This window comes from Acomys russatus, chromosome 32 (assembly GCF_903995435.1).
Source record: "Acomys russatus chromosome 32, mAcoRus1.1, whole genome shotgun sequence".
Classification (NCBI taxonomy): Eukaryota; Metazoa; Chordata; class Mammalia; order Rodentia; family Muridae; genus Acomys; species Acomys russatus.
In genome coordinates this window covers 44,930,900-44,953,674 of record NC_067168.1, presented here as the reverse complement: position 1 = coordinate 44,953,674, position 22,775 = coordinate 44,930,900, and the positions used below count along the sequence as shown (strand labels likewise).

The following is a 22,775-nucleotide window of genomic DNA, read 5'->3' as shown; positions in this document are numbered from 1 at the left end:
AACCCTTCATGACCCAAAGACCCTTCGCCAGACTGTCTCTTAAGGGACCAAACCTTTTAACACATGAGCCTTAATGAGCATTCTATACCTAGCTGCCTGCTTCATAAGAACTTTTAAATGGGCTGGAGAGATGGCTCAGAGGTTAAGAGCACTGACAGCTCTTCCAGAGGTCCTGAGTTCAATTCCCAGCAAACACATAGTGGCTCATAACCATCTCTAATGTAGTCGGATGCCCTCTTCTGACCTGCAGGTGGACATGCAGGCAGAGAGCGCTGTATACATAATAAATAAATCTATCTTTTTTTTTTTTTTTTTTAAACAACTCTTAAATGGGACTAGCTAGATGGTTCAGGAAGTAAGGGCACTTGCTGCCAAGCCTGATGACATGAGTTCAATCCCCAGGACTCACATGTAGGAGAGAACCAGTTCCTGAAAGTTGTCCTCTGACTTCTGCATATGCACCATGGTGTGTACACACACACACACACACACACACACACACACACACACACACACACACACTTTAATAAATTATTTTTTAAAGATAATTCTTAGCCAGGAGTCAGGTGGTGGTGATGCATTCCTTTAACCCCTGCTCTTGGGAAGCACAGGCAGGCAGGATCTCTGAGATCGAAGCCAGCCCGGTCTACAGAGCTAGTTCCAGGACAGCCAGGGCTATGTAGTAAAATCCTGTCTGGAAGGGTGGGGGGAACTCTTAGATGTAGAAAATGTGTGGGACTGGAGAGGTGGCTCAGCAGTTGAGAATGCTTCCTGCTCTTCCAGAAGACCTGAATTCAGTTCCCAGTCTCTATGTCAGATGGCTCAGAGCTGCCTGTAACTCAATTCCAGGGGACCCAATACTGGCCTCTGGGGGTACCCCCATGTACAGGCACAGAAACCAACACAGATATACACACAAGCGCATACATAAAAATAAACTTTAAAGAAAAAAATGTGGATAGCCAAGCAGTGGCTCCAAAGGAGGCTTGGTGGAGGGTTAGGTTTTGCTGTCGACGCCGTGGGATTCCCCTGGGGAGTTGTTGGTGTCACCACCAAGAGTGTCTCTTGCGCTCTGACAGCAGCCCCACTGTGCAGACGACACAGACCCAAACCAGGGCCCCGCCTCCTTCATGTAACCTCCTTCCCTCCCTGCTGCCTCGGTGAGGTGTGCAGAGGCTGGCTGGCACCAGCCCACGGGGTTTGAGGGTCACACTTGCAGAAATGTTACAAGCTGGCTGTTGGACACAACCATTATAAGAAGATTAAACTTTACAACTATATAAGTGAGCGATGCTAAAACACAGGATGAGTCTGGCATTCGTTTTTTATCATCTGGGCTGCCCAGGTGGCTGTTGTCTGTCACACATGTGCTGTGTGTATTCTGTAGCTCTGAAGTTTTCACCTCTTCCCATAGGTCGCATTATGGTGGTGAGAATTGGTTGAGGTGAGAATATTTACATCAGAGAATTCATCAAATACATTAGGGAGTTAGCCATTTACCGGAACAGTGGCAGAAGGGAGCCCTTTGCTACAGGCAGGATGCTGGTCCTCTGAGTGGCAGGATGCAGCTCACTGGATCAGCCCTGAGGTCAGCTAGTAAGTCAGACCACTGTCTGGACCCTGTGCTGTGTTGGAATCTGAAATACATGTTTTTGAGGAGCGAGTCTTCTCTTGCCTTACCAGACCTGAGGGCTGAATTGAGAAGCCTAGCATGGCCTTCTTGGGGTTTCTCCTCAGCATCTTCTCCTCCATCCTTGACCCCTACTCAAAGCCTTTTCCTGGGCCACTCGACCTTTTGGACACTACTGAACAGTTGGGCTGGGGCCTGCTTGCTTCTTGCAGGAAGCTGTTTAGCAGCTGAATTGAGATGAGTGTTCTTTGTAGCTGAAGCAGAGTGCCAAGTCTGATGGCTTTCATGCTCTCTTCCTCACAGGCGACATTCAAAGGCTGGATGGACATCATGTATGCGGCCGTGGACTCCAGAGGGGTAGGTTTGCCACTAGCTTTTCCCAACAAAACCAGCATCTGAGGTTCCGGGCCTCATGGCCTGAAGGCCCAGCCTGCAGGAGGAGCTTGGGTCAGCTTCTTAGGAATGCTCAGGCCTGGCCCTGAAACAACCCATGTGATCTCTCTTGGAGTCCCCAAATTCTCCAGCCCACTGTGGGTTCTTCATCCTCACTCAGGAGAACAAGTGGAAGTAGCCGAGACATCAGTGAGTTTCTCCTTGGTCCTTGTGCCCCATCCTGTCATACAGATGATTGAAGGAAGACAAAGAGCCCAATGTCACCCTGTTTCCAATTGGCCCAGGGCCTGGACACACACCGATATGGGGTGACCCCTTAACCTGGCATGCCAGCTGTCCTTGCCTGCCACCATCATCTCCACTCACCTCTACCCACCACCACTTTGATCACAGCCATTCAGTCACATATACCTGGGCTGGTGACGCTCTGCCCCCCCCCCCACACCATGCCCCCACTGCAGCCTCATTCCACCTGTCTGATTTCTCCCCCACAGTAGGGCTGGTGACGCTCCGCCCCCGCCCCCCCCCTACCATGCCCCCACTGAAGCCTCATCCCACCAGTCTGATTTCTCCCCCACAGCAGGGCTGGTGACGTCCCGCCCCCCGCCCCGCCCCCGCCCACCACGCCCCCACTGCAGCCTCATCCCGCCTGTCTGATTTCTCCCCCACAGTAGGGCTGGTGACGATCCGCCCCCCCCCCCACCATGCCCCCACTGCAGCCTCATCCCGCCTGTCTGATTTCTCCCCCACAGTAGGGCTGGTGACGCCCCGCCCCTGCCCCGCCCCCTGCCCCGCCCCCACTGCAGCCTCATCCCGCCTGTCTGATTTCTCCCCCACAGCATGAGGAGCAGCCGCAGTGGGAATACAACCTCTACATGTACATCTACTTCGTTGTTTTCATCATCTTTGGCTCCTTTTTCACCCTGAACCTGTTTATTGGTGTCATCATTGATAACTTCAACCAGCAGAAGAAAAAGATACGTAGACTATTGGCTCCACCTGGGTTTGGGGGGCAGAGGAGGGCAGGGTGCCAGAGGCCACCACTGCGTCTGCTCTCTTGGGGATAAGCCTCTTTCTTCTGATGAAATATGGCGGGGAAGAAAGGGGGGTGCACATGGCCATGTTGATGGGTCTCTGCCTGCCCCCATCTAGCTAAGAGATTCAGAGGTGAGAATTTGAACTGTTAACCCAATCTGTGATCACGAGTCATGTGTGGGGCCATGCAGAGACCCAAGGGGATAGACACCCCAGAGACACCATGACTAGGCTGTGGCCAGACTAAGTGAGATGCTCAGACAGATGCTGAGGCCTGGCCAAGCTGAGCCAAGGAGAAGGGTCAAGTGAATATTGGATGTGCAGGCCACAGAAGCCAGAGGGATTTCCCAGGGAACAGAGACAGGAGGGACCCTGGGAAGGCAGGTTTGGGGGGAAATCTCTCCATATAAAACTTTGGGACAGGAAGTTAATAAGTGGTTGAGCCTGGTACTTTTCACATGGGAAAGAAGATACTAAGAACCCCAGAATTATGCGGGTGCTGTCTTTCTATACTTAGGGGGCCAGGACATCTTCATGACAGAGGAACAGAAGAAGTACTACAATGCCATGAAGAAGCTGGGCTCCAAGAAACCCCAGAAGCCCATCCCACGGCCCCTGGTGAGCTATGCTCCCTGGCAGACTTGGGGAGGGTTCTTCTTGGGAGCCCCCCTCAAAGCCCACCATCAAGGGATCTTCGGGCTTCAGCCTAGCTGAAAGGCACTCTCAGATTTCTCTTCCCATAGAGGCCTAAGCCTCACGCAGATAGGGGGAAGACAGGAGGCAGAGACATTGGAGGCACACTGCATACTCGGAGGAACTCATCTGCTTCCCGTGGGCCTCCTCCTTCCTTTCAAGGGTCCAGTCTCTTCCCAGAGAGTATAGTGAGCTTTCACATAGCTACCCCTACACAGTCTCATCCTCTGAGCTCTGGGATAATCCAAGAACTATATGGGGTATGGGTTTCCCTCTTGAGTAGAGCCAGAGCTGGCGTTCTGGAATGAGGACTTGAGTCATGGTGGTACCTACCTATAATTTCAGCACTTGAGAAGCAGAGGCAGGAGGATCGCTCTGAGTTCAGGGCTACATATTGAGGCCCTGTCCTAAAAAACAAACACGTGAAAAATGGAATGAGGGAATGTTCAGAGTAATTAGGTGAGATGACCCTAAGCCACCAGCCAACTAGACAGGCCCAGTATTTTAAAGCTTTCCTGTGCTTCTTCCTACTCGCTCTCTTCTCTACGAGAGGGGGGGGGGAGGAAACACACAGAGAGAACAAGCATATTTTTAATCTCATCTTTCCTATCTCTTCAAATAATCTGGGCTCATTCACAATTAAAGACACATAGAGTAGCTAGAGTAGGTGGCTCAGTGGTTAAGATCCTGTGCTGTTCTTGCAGAGGCCTTGAACGCAGTTTCCAGCACCCACATGAGCCAGTTCACAACTGCTTGTGATGCCAGCTGTGGAGGTACAATAACATTTTCTGTACTCCACAGGTACCTGCACTCACATGTACACATACCTACATTCAGACACACACATATACACAATTTAAAAGTAAAATTATTTTTAAAATATATGGATATAAAATAATTTTATTCAGTAGAATAAATAACATCTATTCCATAAAAAGCATGGGGAAAATATATTAATCTGAAGGCATATACAATTGCAAGGACTGAAGTTTAAATTTGACCTTGAGTCTCCAGATTTTGAGACCAAAGAGTGTGCTGAAACCCAGAATAGAAGTCTACCTGCAGGTCCTTTGGGGATAGCATGGTGGAGAAGGGAGCCTTGGGGCTGGGCCTTAATGCCTAGAGGGGATGGAGTAGACAGGCAAGAGGGCCAACTGGTCTACCTCCATGGTTTCCTCCCCTACATATGTATTTCTAGTAGGGGTTGGGGGACTGTAGTCTCCCAGAAGGTGAGTAGGATGCAAGTTGTCTGGGATAACTGGCCCCCAGGTTCTTCTAGGGTTCCTGCTGTACTGAGCCCCTCACCTCTTCTTCTAGAACAAGTACCAGGGCTTCATATTCGACATTGTGACCAAGCAGGCCTTCGATGTCACCATCATGTTCCTCATCTGTTTAAACATGGTGACCATGATGGTGGAGACAGATGACCAGAGCCCTGAGAAGGTCAACATCTTGTCCAAGATCAACCTGCTCTTCGTGGCCATCTTCACGGGCGAGTGTATCGTCAAGATGGCTGCCCTGCGCCACTATTACTTCACCAACAGCTGGAACATTTTTGACTTCGTGGTTGTCATCCTCTCCATCGTCGGTGGGTATGCAAGTCGATTAGACAAAGAAGTCCTGCGCAGGCCACGGTTTCTGCTAAAGCCCTCTGTTCTCTACTTTGTGCCTAGGCTCCCTCACCCTCTCTCTCTCTGTATTCCTCACCTCCCCCTTACACACACACACACACACACACACACACACACACCTACACACCACTCTAGAAAGAACTTGTCTGGGAGGGCCCATTCAGGCCAAAGTGGTCAACCTGAAGAGACCCCAACACCCCATTTTGACCCTACTCCCCCTGGGACACAGCTCTGTGGCTATTCAGAAAACTTCAAGGTTGAGGCTAGGAAAAGGAATGGCCACCACAGAGACTCTGCTACACTACAAACAGAAACTTGCAACCTAGGCTGAAGGAAGAGGTAACTTGAGTCCCTAAGAATGAGAGGTAGATTTTCTCATAGTGTAGATAGAACGCATAAATCATCCAGCGTGTGTGCCAGGTTCTTGCAGAATCACCTGCCTCCTGCAGTTCACCAGAGGAGGGACAGCACAGGACAAGAGCATAACACAGACAAGGTGTCCTCATCATGTCTCTTCAGCCCCGGAATATAAACGTGTTTTTTTCCTGGAGTTTCTCTATGTCGTCCTGGCCATCCTGGAACTCACTGTGTAGACCAGGCTGGCCTCAAAGTCAGAGAGTCACCTGCTTATACCTCCCTAATGCTGGGATTAAAGGTGTGAGCCACACCATCTGTCTAGAACCCAAACTCTTTTTGTTTTGTTCTGGGATGCAGGGTTTCTCTGTGTAGCCTTGGCTGTCCTGGACTCACTCTGTAGACCAGGCTGGCCTTGAACACACAGAGATCCACCTGCCTCTGCCTCCCTGAGTGCTGGGGTTAAAGGCATACGCCACCACATCTTGCTGAGCCCAAACTCTTACATGGCAGCTTTATTGAGATGTGATTTATATACCATAGAATTCACAAGTGAACTTAAAATTCACTTAGCAGTGGACATCAGGCATTGCTTAACACCAGGGGTATGCTCTGAAAATGTGTCATTAGGCGACTTCATCATTTTGTGAACATCTCCTAATCTACCTAACACAAAGACAGCTACAAGGTCACTTTGATCCTGTAGGACCATGTCACCCCGTGGTCTGCCACTATCTTTCACAGAACATGACTGGATTGTTGTGGAACTGAGCAGCCATCACCACTATATAATGTTAGAAAGCCCCCAAGAGAGATTCTGCCCACTTGGTAGCCCCTCTCTATGTCCGGTGTCCCTCAGCTCCTGGCAACCATTCATCTAACTACTCAGGAATTGCCAAACCATTTTCCAACGTGGCTGCACTGTTTGCATAGTCACCATTGCCGGTCAGAGCTCCCACTGGTCCCCTTCCTCACCAGCACATACGACTGGCTTTCTAGGATGGTTACAGCCATCCTGGTGACCAAGTACCCTGGTGGCTGATGGAACTGAATGTCTTTTCCTATGCTTACTAGCCATTTCTTTATCTTGCATGGAGAATTAACTATTCAAAAATTAGAGTATTTTATCTTTTTTTATTGTTGAGTAGTAAGAGCACTTTATCTATTCAGTATTCTAATCCCATATCAAATACACAAAATTCAGTTTCTCTGTTTTCCTGTGTTTGTGATGTCTACTGAGGCACAAGTATTTTGTTTTAATTTTAATGAAGTCTAATATTGACCCTATATATTTTTTCTTTGTTGCTGTGCTTACAGCACAAATACTTGACACACAGCCATTCCCATAAGTACACATCTGCCTTTGGGGTCACTCTGAGTTTGCTTTTCTTCCATAAACGTCATCTGCCTCTAGTGAATCCAGGTTAAGGCACTCGTGGCCACTGCATTGGTGGGCAGGCATGGAGAACATAAAATAGGCTCAGAAACGCCTCAAGGCCCCAGGTGGAGGCAAGGGTGGCAGTTGGCCTTATAGGGCTGGAGAGCAGTGTGGGGGATGCAGATGTCAGCTGGAGTGGACCACCAACATCTTGGAGGCTTGAGGAGGTACAGCATGTATTTCTGAACCTCCTGCTAGTCCTGCTTGGTGCTGGTCTGGCTTCCCTCCCAGCTTGTCACTTGGGTCAGTTAACTTGTCTTGGTTCCATCTTCTGGAAAGGAGATGATGCTGGTGGCTTGCTTCCCCAGAGTTCTGGGAAGGCCAGTGAAACAAAGGCTGAAAGTGCATAACCCAATGCTCCTGGCACATGCCAGCCATCAGCGTTACTGAAGGAGAGCTGGGTCCCTTGCATCTCCAAGAAGCAAATGTACTTCATCTTTCTCCTGTAATATACCTGTGCCCTTAGAGACACAAAGGTAAGGATAGTAGGACTGTCACAGGGCCTCTGAGGCTCAATCTGTGTGAATAACGGTGGTCCTACACCAACAAGTCTTGCCCTTAGTATGCACCTGCCATGTCTGCATTTGCTAAGAGGAGATTTACATTTCCACTAGGCCTTCAGGAGGTCCCTCAGTTGCTGGTCCTCAGACCATGTCCTGAGTAGCAAGGAGCTGGAAGCCTCGAGCTCTGGTTCTTGGTAGGCTTGCTGGAGTGATGAGTGAGGGCCCTCATGCCTCAGAACCCATGACAGACTATGTCCTGGTATACCTGCATGTACATGTTTGTCCTTAAAGTCAGAATAATGGAGCTGAGGAGACAGTTAGCAAAATACAGGCCTTCATCTCCTGGGTCATAGAGGTAAGAGGAGGCCACGTCCTAGAATGTCCCATTGGCCTGGTCTTCCTGTAAGGGCCTTCTCTTTCACAGACACACTTGCCCTTGGTGAACCTGGCCTGAAGGAGGGCAGAGGCGCCATGGTGGCCACAGTCTTGCTTGCTTCCCACAGGCACTGTCCTCTCCGACATCATCCAGAAGTACTTCTTCTCCCCAACGCTCTTCCGGGTCATCCGTCTGGCCAGAATCGGCCGCATCCTCAGGCTGATCCGCGGAGCCAAGGGGATCCGCACCCTGCTCTTCGCCCTCATGATGTCCCTGCCCGCCCTCTTCAACATCGGCCTCCTGCTCTTCCTGGTCATGTTCATCTACTCCATCTTCGGCATGGCCAACTTCGCTTATGTCAAGTGGGAAGCTGGCATCGATGACATGTTCAACTTCCAGACCTTTGCCAACAGCATGCTGTGCCTTTTCCAGATCACCACGTCAGCCGGCTGGGACGGCCTCCTCAGCCCCATCCTCAACACGGGCCCCCCCTACTGTGACCCCAACCTGCCCAACAGCAATGGCTCCCGGGGGAACTGTGGGAGCCCCGCGGTGGGCATCCTCTTCTTCACCACCTACATCATCATCTCCTTCCTCATCGTGGTCAACATGTACATCGCGATCATCCTGGAGAACTTCAGCGTGGCCACGGAGGAGAGCACAGAGCCCCTGAGCGAGGACGACTTTGACATGTTCTATGAGATCTGGGAGAAGTTCGACCCAGAGGCCACCCAGTTCATTGAGTATTTGGCCCTGTCCGACTTTGCGGATGCTCTGTCTGAGCCACTCCGCATCGCCAAGCCCAACCAGATAAGCCTCATCAACATGGACCTGCCCATGGTGAGCGGGGACCGCATCCACTGTATGGATATCCTGTTTGCCTTCACCAAGAGGGTGCTCGGGGAGTCTGGGGAGATGGACGCCCTGAAGATCCAGATGGAGGAGAAATTCATGGCGGCCAATCCTTCCAAGATCTCCTACGAGCCCATCACCACCACCCTCCGACGAAAACACGAGGAGGTGTCGGCCACGGTTATCCAACGGGCCTTCCGGAGGCACCTGCTGCAACGCTCGGTGAAGCATGCTTCCTTCCTCTTCCGCCAGCAAGCGGGCAGCAGTGGCCTCTCTGACGAGGACGCCCCCGAGCGAGAGGGCCTCATTGCCTACATGATGAACGAGAACTTCTCCCGGCGCAGTGGTCCGCCCTCCAGCTCCTCCATCTCCTCCACGTCCTTCCCCCCCTCCTACGACAGCGTCACGAGAGCCACCAGCGACAACCTCCCGGTGCGTGCGTCTGACTATAGCCGCAGTGAGGATCTCGCAGACCTCCCTCCATCTCCAGATAGGGACCGAGAGTCTATAGTGTGAGCCTGGACACCGCTGGCTGGGACACACCCTCCTGTATCCTGACACACCTTATGCAGTTAAAGCCAGTGTCAGCTGACACCTTCTTGGCTCTGGAGGTGACAGATGAGCCTCTATGTGGAGGAGCCGCAAGGCAGAGTTCTGTGGTCTCTCTGCTGGAGCCAGGGCAGCTGGAGGAACCCCTTATTGGTAGAGGCCTGCCCCTGGAGGCCTGGCACACCCCAAGTAGCCTGGTCTGGCCAGGGGGCACACCATTGCTCTGAACAGCAACTCTGTCCCAACCTCTGTAAAGTAGGGTGGAAAACACACTGTACATGTTGTGAACAGGCTTTCATAGATTTATTATATTTGATATTTTTTTACTTGAGCAAAGAACATCTTTTCCATGAACATCTGCAGCAGTTCACACTGCCTCTCCTTAACCCTGAACAAGCGTGTCAGTGGAGCTGCCAGAACTCTGCTGAGGAGCCGGGAAGGCCTAAGCGACACACACACACACACACACACACACACACACACACACACACACACACACACACACACGTGCACACTTTTCACACACTTCGGCTGGAAAGGCCACAAGGGCCCAGGATCCCTTCAGGCAAGTGTGGTCGGTTGCTCCAAAAGAGACAGGTTTTTCCTTCCTGGCCCCCAAGAGTGGGGTTCTTCCAGTGACCCCCATTGTTCCCAGGATTCTACTTTCCTCTTTTTATCCAGGCGTCTTTGAGGTCAGTGCTACAAAAACTATAAGCTTCCAAAGGTCAGCTTAGATCTCAGAGATGGGCCCTGCCCTTTGCCCTCTCCATAAGAGTATTAGTGTTGGAGTCCAAGGATACGAGGCACACAGCCTCTCCTGGGCCATGGCAGGCCCTGTCCACAGGCCAAGGGAAGAGAAAGCTGCTCAGTGTGGGCCACTGAACTGCGCTCAGCTATAGCAGCTGCACTGCCCATCTGACAACGCGGTCTCCATTCCAGGCTCCCTTGGGGCCTCTCCACCTCTGACCATGTGAAAAGGGCATTCCCACTGGGTCTCCCAACTCCTCTTCAGACACTGTAGAAGTGGGAGGGCAGCCTGGCTCTGCCTACGAGAAGGGCCCTGGATGGTCAGGCCTGGCCTGGTTCTGTGCTCTGGGAGGAGACAGCCATGCATCCCATTGGGAAAGGAGGCAGTGTGGCACCCAGACCCAGCTCAGGGTCTGGGGTTGTCCAGACACTGGACTCCCGAGGGCAAGGCTCTGACTATCCCAGGGGTCTTCTGAGAAGGCTTTTTCAGGGAAAAATTATTTTACCAGTCCAATTATCCCCCACGACCTCTTCAGCTGCTGAAAGTCCTATTTAGCATATGCAAATATTTTAATGTAGAGAACTGTCACCGCTGAAGTGACTGGCTGGTGGAGCCTGAGCTGCAAAGGGGCTCAGATGCCCAAGTCTAGCTCTCCAGCAGGGCCACCCTCGGCTGGGGGTACCCACCACACAGGCCACCTCAGTCTCACCTGCCCGCTGCAGGCTGGCTGCTCCTACCTACCTCGCCGAGCTGTCGGAGGGCTGGGCGCTCCTAGCGGTGCCGAAGTTGGGCACTGCGGACAAGTCAAGTATTATGTTTTTTTCTTGTCACCTCAGTTCCCTTGGTGGCAACCAGCCCCCACCCTACCCACTCCTGGAGATTCATCCAATGTCCCCATTGAGCCCAGTGTGGGGGGCTTGGTTTTGACTGTCCAGGTGATGCTTCTCTGAGTGGAAATCTTATTTTTGTAGATCTGTGCTTTGCTCTCAAGGCTTGGAGAGATGTGTGTCCCTGGCACTCATTTCAGGCTGCATAGGTAGGAATGTGGCCTAGGGCTTGCCAGGTTGGCAGGCTTTGCCATCCCAGCTGGCCGGAAGGAGACTGTGGTTTCAAGCATACCGATAGCCTTGGAGCCTTAAGACAGGTGCCTGGAGCTGGCTGCAGACAGGATGGCTAAGGGCAGGAGCAAGCTAGCCCCAAATCCTTGGCTCACCATGGTCTCTTTTTCTAGAACTGCACAGTGATGGGGGAAGAAAGTAGGCAGGAGGACGGAGGGACATGCATCCATGTCAGGTGTCATCTGAAATAAATGGGCACTTCTCACCAAGCTTCATGTATAAATGGAATACATTATTTTTCAAACAAACTAATAAATGGCTTACATGACCTGGTCTGGATTCTGTTCTTATGCTAAGGTGTAATGTGAGCACCAGGGAAGGGGTGGGGCATCAGAGGCTGGCTGAAGCTGTGAGGAGGCCTTAGCCTGAGAGGGGCTGGAGAACGGTGGGGGGGGGTGTGGAGGGGGTGATGGAGGAGGTGGTAGAAGTGGTGGAGGTGGAGGAGGTGGTGGAGGAGGTGAGAGTGCACAGGACTCAGGTATGGCTTCAGGTTGTCACTGGAAAACAGCAGCACAAGTGTCCCCAGCTAGCACAAGTGGGGATGCAGACAGGGCAGTATGTCCCCCAGGAGAAGAGATGCCTGGGCCGTTCCTTGAGGACCTCCTGCTGTAGGGCACTGGGGAGAGGGAAAACTGTACCTCGGAAATACCAAACCAGAGCCAGCCTCAGGCAGGGCCACTGGTTGGCTTGGACCCTTGAATTGACTGGTCCTCTCCTCCCCTCACTCCCTGCTGCCACATGACCACATGCCACATGACCACATGCCCTCATGCCCACATGCTCTGCTAGCCTATAGGACCTCCTTGTGGCTGGACTTAGTAGCATCCCCTCTGTCCTCATCTGCAAATCCTTACCTCTCTGTGCGCAGCGGGTCACCCAGGAAGTGCTTCCCTCCCCTGCCTGGAAACTGCCCTTTCTAGGCTTCACCTGCTGCTTTCCCTCGTTTCAGTTGTTGTTTTTTTTTTTAACAGTAGTAAAACACGCATAGTGCTGAGCTCACTGCCTTAACTGTGTTAAGCATCCAGTTCAGTGATCGTCACTGTCTTCCCACCCACCCACCATCCATCTCCAGAATGCTTTTTGTCTTGTAGAACGGAGCATGTGTGTCCAGCAAGCCCGTCCTCAGTCCTGTCCACAGCTGTGCCTCGCTCTCTGACTAACAGCTCTACGGGCCTTATAGCCAACCCTTGTGGTTGGTTGGTTGCTTTTACTTTTCTCTCTTGTTGCCCTGCTTCCTCCTGGCTCTTGACTGTGCCTTTCCAGACCCACATGAGGCTTTGAAGACCCTTTCCTGAGCTGGGCCTCTCCACTGAGCCCCCAGCCAGTGGTCAGCAGTCTATGCTGGGTTATTACTAGACCTTGCAGCCAAACCACCCAGTGCTGAACTCCCTTGCCTGGCTCCAGGCCCATCAGTGCCATCTTAAATGCCGACCCTGACATCCAAACCCTGGGGCCCCACCTCCTGGGTGACTCTGAAATCCCACTGTTCCATTCTAAACTGTTCTTGTTGGGTTACGGGCTCTATGTCTTGCCTCTTGGAGACCATCAAGATGCTCCTCTGCTAACTTCATCCAAATTCTTCCCTCAGTGGCCAGGGTGATATTTCAAGCCAAGATTACTAACTCTGGATAAAGTTGCTCCGTGGCTTCCTGGTGATTTAGGATCAAGGCAAACTGTCCAGGCCTCCAGCCCTGCTGGCCTCTGTAACCACATCTCTCCAGCCCCCAGGGCTCCAGGCTCTCAACCTCGACAGCTGCTGCTCCTTCTACCCACAATACTCCTTGCTCTTCTTCTCTGGGTCATGACTCTCCTTCTCCAGGATGCTTTCCTGACATGGCCCAGCTCCCTACTCATCCTGACACTTCCTGTCACAGCTCCCCTTTCTACAAATGCCAATGGAGTGGTGAGCAAACAGGACCCCCAATGTAATGGAGACAGGTCTTGCCTAGTGGGAACCCCTCCCTGGGCCTAGGTGGGAACAGGCAGGGCCTGTGGCACTTCTGCTTGGGGAACACCAATAGCCTCTGTCTCAGCCTGGCATGAGCGGGTGCAGTGCTAGGGGCAGGGTGGTTTCTCCCAGGGCAGGGCGGCTGGGATAGTTTCTCCCAGGCAGGGCGGCTGGATGGTTTCTCCCAGGCCAGGTGTGCAGATAGGAGAGCTCTGCTGCGCCTTCTCCCTGCGGTTTCCCAAGAGAAGCCCTGTAGGCTCAATTTTCTTAACAAATATATTTTATTACAAACTTATTAACCGAGAGTACTTCACTTATAACCCGAGTAACCTGAACAATGGGAAAAGATTAAAGAATACAATAATGAAGCCACAAGGATATCAGTTCCGAGGAACAATTCTCCTGGCGTAATCAGCAGGATTTCTTCTGCTGAAACCTGGAGCAACCAGAACCCGGAACCTCAGCCGGAGCCGGGAGCCCTGAAGCCTTCCCTCAAGTGGTTCTCTCTAGGAGCGTGTTGGAGTGGAGCGAGGAACAGCCAAAACTATTCCAAGTCTCCAAAGGCCCCGCCTCCTGTTTTTGGCTCACATTTATACCTCCTCTCAGCATTTGTTCAAGGATGTTTTTCAGCTGGTTAACAACCAATCTCCCCCTCCACACGGTGGTTCAACTTCTAAGGGGATAAACATCACCTGCTCTCTCACAAGTCTTTTTCTCATCCCTGACTTGTGATCTAAACAAAAAACATGTTTAGCTCTCCTTCAAAGTCCCTTTCCAGGATCCCTGCTGGTCTTTGTCCTTGTCCCCAGGGATTCATGTCAAGATGATCACCATGTACTTGAGCTCGCTGAGGCCTAGCAAGATGCCATCCGCCATGTCACCATCCCCCATGTAGCATCCTGACACACAAAGCCCGAGTGTAGAGGTGTCACACACCTGTCTCTCAGGACCTTCCTCAAGAGGAGGCCCAGGGGCCTGGAAACAGCACAGTGATAAAACTCGCCAAAGGAACCTTCTTACAGCTGCCCTCAGCTCCCCCTCCTCCCTCTTTGCAATGAGACTGAGAGGTCTAAGTGGCATTCACGTATGAATGATCCCCAAGTGAAAAATAGTTGTCTGACACTGTTGGTCACTCCCTTGGTCACCTCCTTTGTTGTCTTTCCTCCAACCAACCAGGGCCTTTCAAGGGACAGTCCACATCCTAAGATAGTAGGCCACAGCCAGCATTTTAATAAACATGAGAACCCCAAACCTCACGGCATGTGTGATTTTGTGGAGCACTCAGGAGTGCCTGCCAAGTGATGATATAAATGTCTCATGAAAACATCCACAGGATAGAATTTAAAGAAATACTGAAGGAACTGGTGAGAGGGCTCCATAGTTAGGAGCGCTGACTGCTCATCCCAATGACCCAGGTTTGATCCGCAGAGCCACACCCATCTGTAACTGTGGTATAGCTCCAGGGGACCTTACTCCCTCCTCCGCTCTGTGGGCACCTGGCACAAAGGCATACATGCAAGGCATCCGTATACATTTAAAAACAATGATAAGAGAAACACAAGCAATGGCTTCATATTCCTTTCCTCACCACTGTGCCCCTCAGAGGCTAGGTGTGCAAGGACTTCAGTGGCCGCCATAAAGTGAAGAAGACTAAGAAGTCTGAGGCTGCAGCCCCCACCACAGGACCATATAGGGCTTGAGTCTTCTTTCTCCCAATCTCCAGGGACACTAACTACTCCCTCAGACTGGATCAGCATTTTCCACTGGTCTTGAAGCCAGGACTTGGGAGTCTGGGGCTCTTGACGGCCTATCACTAGAGCCTTCCCCAGTTCCCTGGGGTGAGAGCATTCAACTGTCTTAGAGAGTTTTGCGACTGGACCAAGTGAGGCTCTGAGAGAAGAGCCTGTCCTGTACCTACTAAAATGCCACAGCTGTCACCAGGCCAAATGGGAGTGAGGCTGGGGTCTGGGTAGCAGATGACTCTATGAGTGGCAGAAGCCAGCTCCTGTGTCAAGGGAGAAGGCATGCAGCCGGGAATCTCAGTGCTTGGCAGGGAAAGAGATGCTCCTGGACAGACATCAGCTCTCACCCCCAGGCCACGGCATTGGCAGCTGCCCTGGCCCATGCCAGCAGCCCTCCATCAGCCCTGACAGCCACGAGACTCAGTGTCCAGGAGGTTGGGAGGGGCAGGGAGAAAGATGTCTGGGCCCTGCTAGAGGCAGAGGCCACAGTGAGGAAAGTGACCAAGGGCAAGGCAAGGGTGTGACAGATCTGTAGTGGACTCAGGGGAACCCCCGCATCCAGTGCCTCCCAACCCTGGCAGCTTCTCAGGATTTGTGCCGCCACAGTGCCTCTGTGCCCTGCCCCCAGTACCCTGAGCACACATATCACACCCATCCATCACACTAAAGGCTGTGGCAGGCCGGGCCAGGCTCATAAGGTTTACAACCTTGTCTCTAATCCTAGCCTAGGTGCCCTGCACAAAGGAGGTATGAGGATGTCTATAGAATCCATCAGTAGACTGGCCAACGAATCCACTGTGTGGCTTCACCTGGACCACTTATCTGAGCCCTTCCTGTTCCTGAGGTCTCTAGCCCTTTCTCTCCCTAGCGGTCCTGCCGTCCGCTCTGTTTTTCTGGAAGAAGGCAAGACCCCTTTTGGGGTCTTCACCTGGATGGGTTCCACCTATATCCAAAGTGCCAGGGATGAATCTCAGGCTTCCTGTCCCAAACCCACTCAGGCCACAAGCCTCAGGATATTCCCAGGGGCAGAAGTAGGCTGACAGGACATGGGGACTTCAAGCAGAGTGACTGCTGCGGGACTTTGATCAGAAATGATCGTCAAAGGTCGACAGCTGCCCAACAGTCTGAGGTGCAGGGTGTCTCAGGGCAGCCTTAAGGCCAAGCAGTTGGCACCGCTCTTCGCGGTATCCCAACCATCTTGAGCAATAGCAATGAGAGCTGAGGAGCCTGAGCCCAGCACGGGTAATGACCACTCTAACAAGCACTTCCTCCCATGCCAGCTCACGGGGCTGGCATCCTGGGCAGCCGCCAGGCACCTGCTGCTGACAAGAAAAGACCCATCACCCCAACCCTTATGGAGAGACAGGCCAGCTCGGATTCCTGAGAGGTGTGTAAGGTCCCAGCAGAAGCCCTTGCCCGGATGTGGGCTGAGTGGCCAGCAGTACGTCCTGTCCTCCTGTCACTCCCGACCTATGCCTGGCTGTATATGGGGCACAGCATAGCAGGGCACATGCTGGGATGTAAGTGCAAGCAAAGCAGGGCTAAGCTTGCCTCCAGCAGAATCACCCTGTCATGGAGAGACCCCTCTTTGTGGACAGCCAGAGCCAGTCCCCTTCTATGTGCAGGACTGTGGAGACATCTCGAGGTAGCAGAAGCAAGGAGGGCTAGGCCAAGAGAAGAGGCCAGGTTAGCAGAGATGACTGGGCCGCCTACATCCTGTCCCAACCCATCACATTTACAGCCTCCATTCCAGACAGGAGACAAGGAAACGACAAAACCAATAAGCTCATAAAGAAAGTGTAACAGAGTATCCAGGATGCCCAACCCATCCTGAGCCGAGATCCAGGAGCAGTGCTGGCCTGAGCCTCCCTCGGTCTCTGCCTTGACTTAACCCACAGGTCCCAGGAGACAGCTAAAACCACTAAGCAGTGCCCACAGTGGTGCCCAGCCGGATTTCCAGCTTCCCAGGCCAAAAGCCTTGATGCCATCCTTGCCTCTTCTCTTTCCCTCACACCCCATATCCAATCCGGCAGGAAATCCTGTTGGCTCTGCCTTCGGAACACATCCCAAGTCCAGCCGGTCTTCAACGCCACCACAGTGCACTGAGCACCTCCCTCCATTGGCCTCCTAACTGGTTTTTGTTCCTGGCTGTTCAGAGAGTAGGGGACCAGTTAACGTGGCTCGCTCATAGCCAGCACTCTGCTGAAACTGTCTGGAGTCCCCCATCGTGGTCCTCCGTGATAGGCACAGCTCCCCCTTACTGGCTTCTGGCCGCACCAAGCACCATGGGCTGAGGCCTCTGCACTGGCTGATGCTCTCCTGGACTGCTTTTCCCAGGGAGGCTGGGGTCACCTACTTCTTTGCCCAAGTCATTTTATAGATTTCGCTCTTGTAATGACAATGTGACACAGTGACCATCCTGTCGCAACTCACTGTTTTTAAATTAGATTTATTTAGTGAGGTATAATTTTTCATAATAAAATTCAGCCTTTAAACACTTTTTAACTTTATTTAATGGGTGTGTGTAGAAGCAGATGTAGAGGTCAGAGGATTGCTTGTGGGAGTCAGCTGAACTCACATCACCAGGCTTGGTGGCCAGCACCTCTACCACCATGCCATCCCACCAGCTGTCACACTCCGGGTTGGATCAGTCTTTGCATGTTGCCATCAGCATTACCTATCTCTTGCTTGGTCGCTTGTTTTGGACAGAGGGTCTCAATATAAAGATCAGCCTGGTCTCAAACCCACCTGCCTCTGCATCCCACCTGCTAGTATTAAAGGTGTGCACCACCACACCCAGATCTTAAATGGTTTTTAGTTGGTTGTTTATTTTTGGTTTTGGTGGTTTTGTTTGTGTTTGTTTTTTGCAGGGTGTTTTGTCGGGTTTTGTTTTGTATCTCAGCAATTTGATTTTGGAATTCCTCAGTGACTAATGACTGAGCCTTTTTTCATGCAGTGATTGGCTGTCTTTCTATTCTTTGGTGAAATGCCTGCCACTGTTTCTAACGCTCTCTATGAAGACACCTAAACACTTTCAGCATCATTTGGAAGTAAAGGGCTCCCCAGGTGAGACAGTGTTCTGTTGCTGGGCTGGGGCTTGCTGTATGATCTGGCTATTCCTCCTCAGCTGTGACACGGGGATGGGAGTGACACCTCCCCAGGCTCTGGCTCTACCTCCTCAGCTGTGACACGGGGATGGGAGTGACACCTCCTCAGGCTCTGGCTCTACCTCCTCAGCTGTGACACGGGGAGTGACACCCTCACTGGAGTTTACGTGACTCTGCATGCTCACACGTGGAAGGAACTCACAATGTCCCCAGAATATAGTACGCACCCAATGAATGTCCACATGGTGATGGTTGCTGGGGATTGTCCTGGTGTCCTGTGTGTTCAGATGCTGAACTCTGGGGCCCTGAGATTTGGTTGCAGTCTGGACGAGGGCATTTGTCACGTACACTGATCAACGTTGTGTAAACGTTGCTCCCTAGTTATCTCTGATTGGTTAATAAAGAAGCTGGACAGCCAATTTTGGGCAAGAGAGAGATAGATAGAGCTGCCATTCCCAGTCTTGGGGTCTGAGGTAGGGATCACGAGAGAGGGGGACGGAGAGGGAGGGGGAGAGGCGGGGAGAGAAGAGGGAAAAGGAAGAAAGTATAGAGAAAGGATGTGGCCTGATTAGCAGAAACAGCCCAGACAGGACCAATATGGCAAGTAACTTGGGGCATGTAGCTAGGAAGTTGCCACACTAGCATAGGAGGATTAGAAGGCGTATCTGCCCAGCTACTAAACCTAAAGCTTATTAATAAGTCTAATAGATCTGTCCCATTTATTTGGGAGCTAGAACAGGCGGTTAGAAAAGCCCCCCCCCCAAATATAAACTATCTTCATCAGATGGTCATGACTAACTCCTGAGTGACTCTCCCCAGCTAACCCTTGTCCTTTTCAGACCTTGTGTTTCTGTGTGGATGGTTGTGTCTCGTGGACAGGGGTAGAGAGCTGGACAAACAGCACCTCTCAACCACAGTGCCAGCCAGCGAGCTCCAGAATTATTGTTTGGTGTCGTACTCCAACAAGTCCCTTCGGCATCCCAGGGTCACCCCCAGCAGCCATGCCAGCATGGTGATAGAGCTATGCACACAGGGCAGCAAGAAGGTGACCTCATCACCTGACAGCCCCGCCCCCCTCAATGACCCAGAGCCGTTCCTCAGTGAGTGACGGAGAAGAAGGCGTGGGGGAAGTAAAATGGCTTTTGAGGGTCTCATCTACAACCCTGCAGGCTCCATTCGCTTGCCAGTGTACCACATGACTCTCCCCGAGTTAGCTCCACTGTTCTGTGCGGACCCCAGTTCCTGTGTCTCTCATCCCTGGGCCTCCTCCCTCCGGGGCAGTGGGGTGGGAAGGAGGGCAGCTGCGTTAGGAAATCAACACAGGCAGATGTGGGGCCAGTGCCAGGGTGCCACAGAGATGGAGGAGAGGTGATGAGAGGACACTGCAGCTCAGCAGAGCCCGCCCCGGGGCCATGGGAAGGGAAGGAGCAGAGCTGGGGTGCTGGGGGTGCAGCTGGGGAGCTGGTGAAAGGAAGGAGTTCAAAGGCTGAAGCTTCCAAGTTCTAGAAGATGAGATCAGAGGGAAGCAGAGGCACCCAGAGGCCAGGGTGCAGAAGGGTGAGGAAGATGGAGAGCAAGGAACAGGGAAGACTCGGGGAGACCAACCTCTGCCCGCCCCAGCCCAGCCCTTCATCTCCACTAAACACACTCTCCACACTCATTGTCACCTCCTTGACTGCCACAGGGTTGTCCTTGGCTTTACGTAGCTCACAGTCAAGTTGGAGATGTGAGCAGCCGTGCAGCACTGCCTGGAGCTGCAGCCAGGGAGGCAGCCCAGGAATAGTGGGTAAGACTTGTGATGATAATAAACACCTTGGGCATTGCTAAGGTACACTGTGGCTGGGGCTAGGGCCTTTCCAAAAGGCATCAACTGAAGGAAGGGAACCCCTGAATGTAGTGGCGCCATCCCACAGGCCGGGGTCCCGGACTGAATAAAAGAAAAAGGGAAATGTGCTGAGCCATCCCCACTTCCTGATCTGCCCAGATAGGAGCAAGCAGGCATGTGTTCCTGGGGCCACAGCCAAGGGCTGGTCTTTTGTTGTTATTTTGTTTTGGGTTTTTGTTTGTTTGTTTTTCCAGACAGGGTTTCTCTATGTAGCCCTGGTGGTCCTGGGACTAGCTCTGTAGACCAGGCTGGCCTCTAACTCACAGAGATCCACCAAGAGCTATTCTTAATCACCTCGTCTTCAACATGCAGGCTTGCACCTTTGAAAACAAGCTCTCACACATCATTTCTGGCCAGGATTTGGTCACTGAAGTGAGAACAGTGACCAACACAACATTAAGGGACAGAGTTGGGGAAGACCGTTTTTGGTGATAGCATTGAATTCGACCATGTGGGCCTTTTCAGGCAGAGGTAAGTGTGAGATGCTGAGGTGGAGGGGACGTGATCCATTCCAGAAGGGCAGCATGGCTCACGTGGGCAGAGCCAGCGAGTAGAAGTGATGCAGGCTGGTAAGGTCCAGGAGAGGACCTGAGGCACGTGAAGCTGCTGAAGAGAGTGACTCCGCCATATACTTTTGTTTATGAGGGCGAAGGCTGTGACTCCTCACGAGGCCTGTGCTTTAGCAAGACCCTACACTCTGGTCTGCAGGAGGAACTGTGTGAGACAAGAATGAACCGGTGGCCTCCACAGGAAGAGACAGTGGAGGTTAGGCTGAGGGCAGATGAGGGGACACTAAGTGGCCTCCTCGTTACTTCCTGGGGAGACACTCCTACCCCAGCTGCCCCCTTGACACTGCGAGAGTAACTGGTGAGCCCCTGGGGACTCATTACATCCAAGAAGTAGTTTAAGGTCCCATCTGATGGACCGTCTTACAGCAGGAGCTCTAAAAAGTTCCCTGTTGGAGGTGGCACAGGTGCATGATCACTAACAACAGGGGGAGGCAACACTGGCTTCTCTGGTAGTGTAAATGTAGCTGTGGTAACTACCTTCTCGGCACACAGCAGAAAGGTGCAAACTTTTTTTGTTAACTAATCAAGAATGCACACGAGTCAGGTGGTGGCGGCGCACACCTTTAATCCCAGCACTTGGGAGGCAGAAGCAGGCGGGTCTCTATAAATTCAAGGCCAGCCTGGTCTACAGAGTAAGTTCCAGGACAGCCAAGGATGCACAGACAAACCCTGTCTCCAAAAACCAGAAACAAGCAAACAAACAAACAAAAAAAGGTGGACACGGCGGCACCTTGCACTCCCAGCACTTGGAAGCTGACATGCAAGGTGAGCCTGCACTAAGTTCAATGCCAGCTTAGCCACACGATAAACCTGAACTCATGTCTTAAAACTCAGAAAACGTGGGCCAGCAAGATGGCTCATCTGGTAAAGGTGCTTTGTTGTAAGCCTATTGACCTTAATTCTGATCTCTAAAACCCACATGGAAGAAATGAGAGACTCCTGCGAGTTGTCCTTTGACCTCTACAAGTGTGGTATATGCACTCCCAGGTGCACACACACACACACACACACACACACACACATGCATGTACATACACTTGGGGGTGGGGGTGGTGGTGGATAACCAGCATTGCCATCATGCTTTGAGGATGATCATAGCATCCTTACTGTCCCAGCACAGATCACCAACCAGGAGACAGTCAGGAAGGGCCCAAGGGTCCCACTTCACTTCCCATCCAGGATTCCCGTGGATGGCTGCAGATCACAAAGCATGGCCTAAGCATTAAGGAGTCTCTAGAGCGTTCAACAGCAGCCCGAGCAAAAACAAGGCTGGGCCCTTGTTAACCTGTCGCCACAGGAGACTCCAGAGCTTTCACTGCGGATGCCTGACTACACACCTCGCTAGGTCTCCTTCGCTTCAACCCCAGGGGGCAGCCTCCCTCCAAGAGGCTCTAAGAACTCTGAGTCAAGAGGAGTTAACCAGGGAAGAAACTACAGCTACCCACCCATCCCACAGTTGCATAAGGAAGGAGAGCATGTGAGTGGCCTTCATTAGATTGTGACTTCTGTCCTCCACTGTCCCCGTCACCTGTGATAGGAGAGTGGTGCCAGCATTTAAATCCTCGTGGTTCTCAGAATTCTAAGGCGTCTATGGGGAGCAGACCCCAATGGATGCCCAAAGCCAACCTCCACTGGGCTTAGGACTGAGTGCTCTCCTACAGAAGAAACACTTCCAGGTGGAAACCTTCCAAATGTGTCTTCCCAGTCACCTTGTCACCAGATTGTCCTAAGCACAAACTTTCTCAGGAATTATCTTTGCCTTTGGCTCGTCACACAGAAAGGTCACATAGTTGTCTGCCTCTGATAGCACATGCAGAGCAGGGGAAATGGCTTCAGAGGTTTCCACAGCTGGAATGTCCAAAGGAATGCTTGACTAAGAAAGGGGAGATGAGGTCATGATGACTGAAGGAGGGGCGGGAGGCGGCAGGGAAGGACAAGGGACCCTCGCACAAGTCGTCCCACTCTGTCTCCCTCTCCTCAGCCACCCCCATCACTGCATGCTAGTGAACAGACACACAGAAACAGCTGGAGGCTGGGACACGGCAGTGCTGATTAACACCACCGCCTAAATCTTGGTCTCTGGTATCATTTTCCACTAAAAAGAACCAGAACTCCAGGTGAAATGGGCAATTCAGGGGTAGAGTGGGAAAAAAGGACCAACTGTGACTGGAACATTGTGTTGTGCTAGAACATAAAGTGCCAGA

The 22,775-nt window shown here is 52.1% G+C and overlaps 1 protein-coding gene across 1 annotated transcript in view; it reads left to right on the top strand.

The window, feature by feature from the left end:
• Scn5a (sodium voltage-gated channel alpha subunit 5) overlaps positions 1 to 10,087 on the top strand; it is an 88,278-nt gene extending 78,191 nt beyond the window's left edge. Inside the window, exons 24-28 of the mRNA XM_051140000.1 lie at positions 1,934 to 1,987; positions 2,863 to 3,000; positions 3,572 to 3,676; positions 5,069 to 5,339; positions 8,181 to 10,087. Coding sequence (XP_050995957.1) covers positions 1,934 to 1,987; positions 2,863 to 3,000; positions 3,572 to 3,676; positions 5,069 to 5,339; positions 8,181 to 9,421 — 1,809 coding nt within the window. The 3' untranslated portion in view covers positions 9,422 to 10,087. The remainder of the gene's footprint in view (positions 1 to 1,933; positions 1,988 to 2,862; positions 3,001 to 3,571; positions 3,677 to 5,068; positions 5,340 to 8,180) is intronic.
• The last annotated feature ends 12,688 nt before the right edge of the window (positions 10,088 to 22,775 follow it).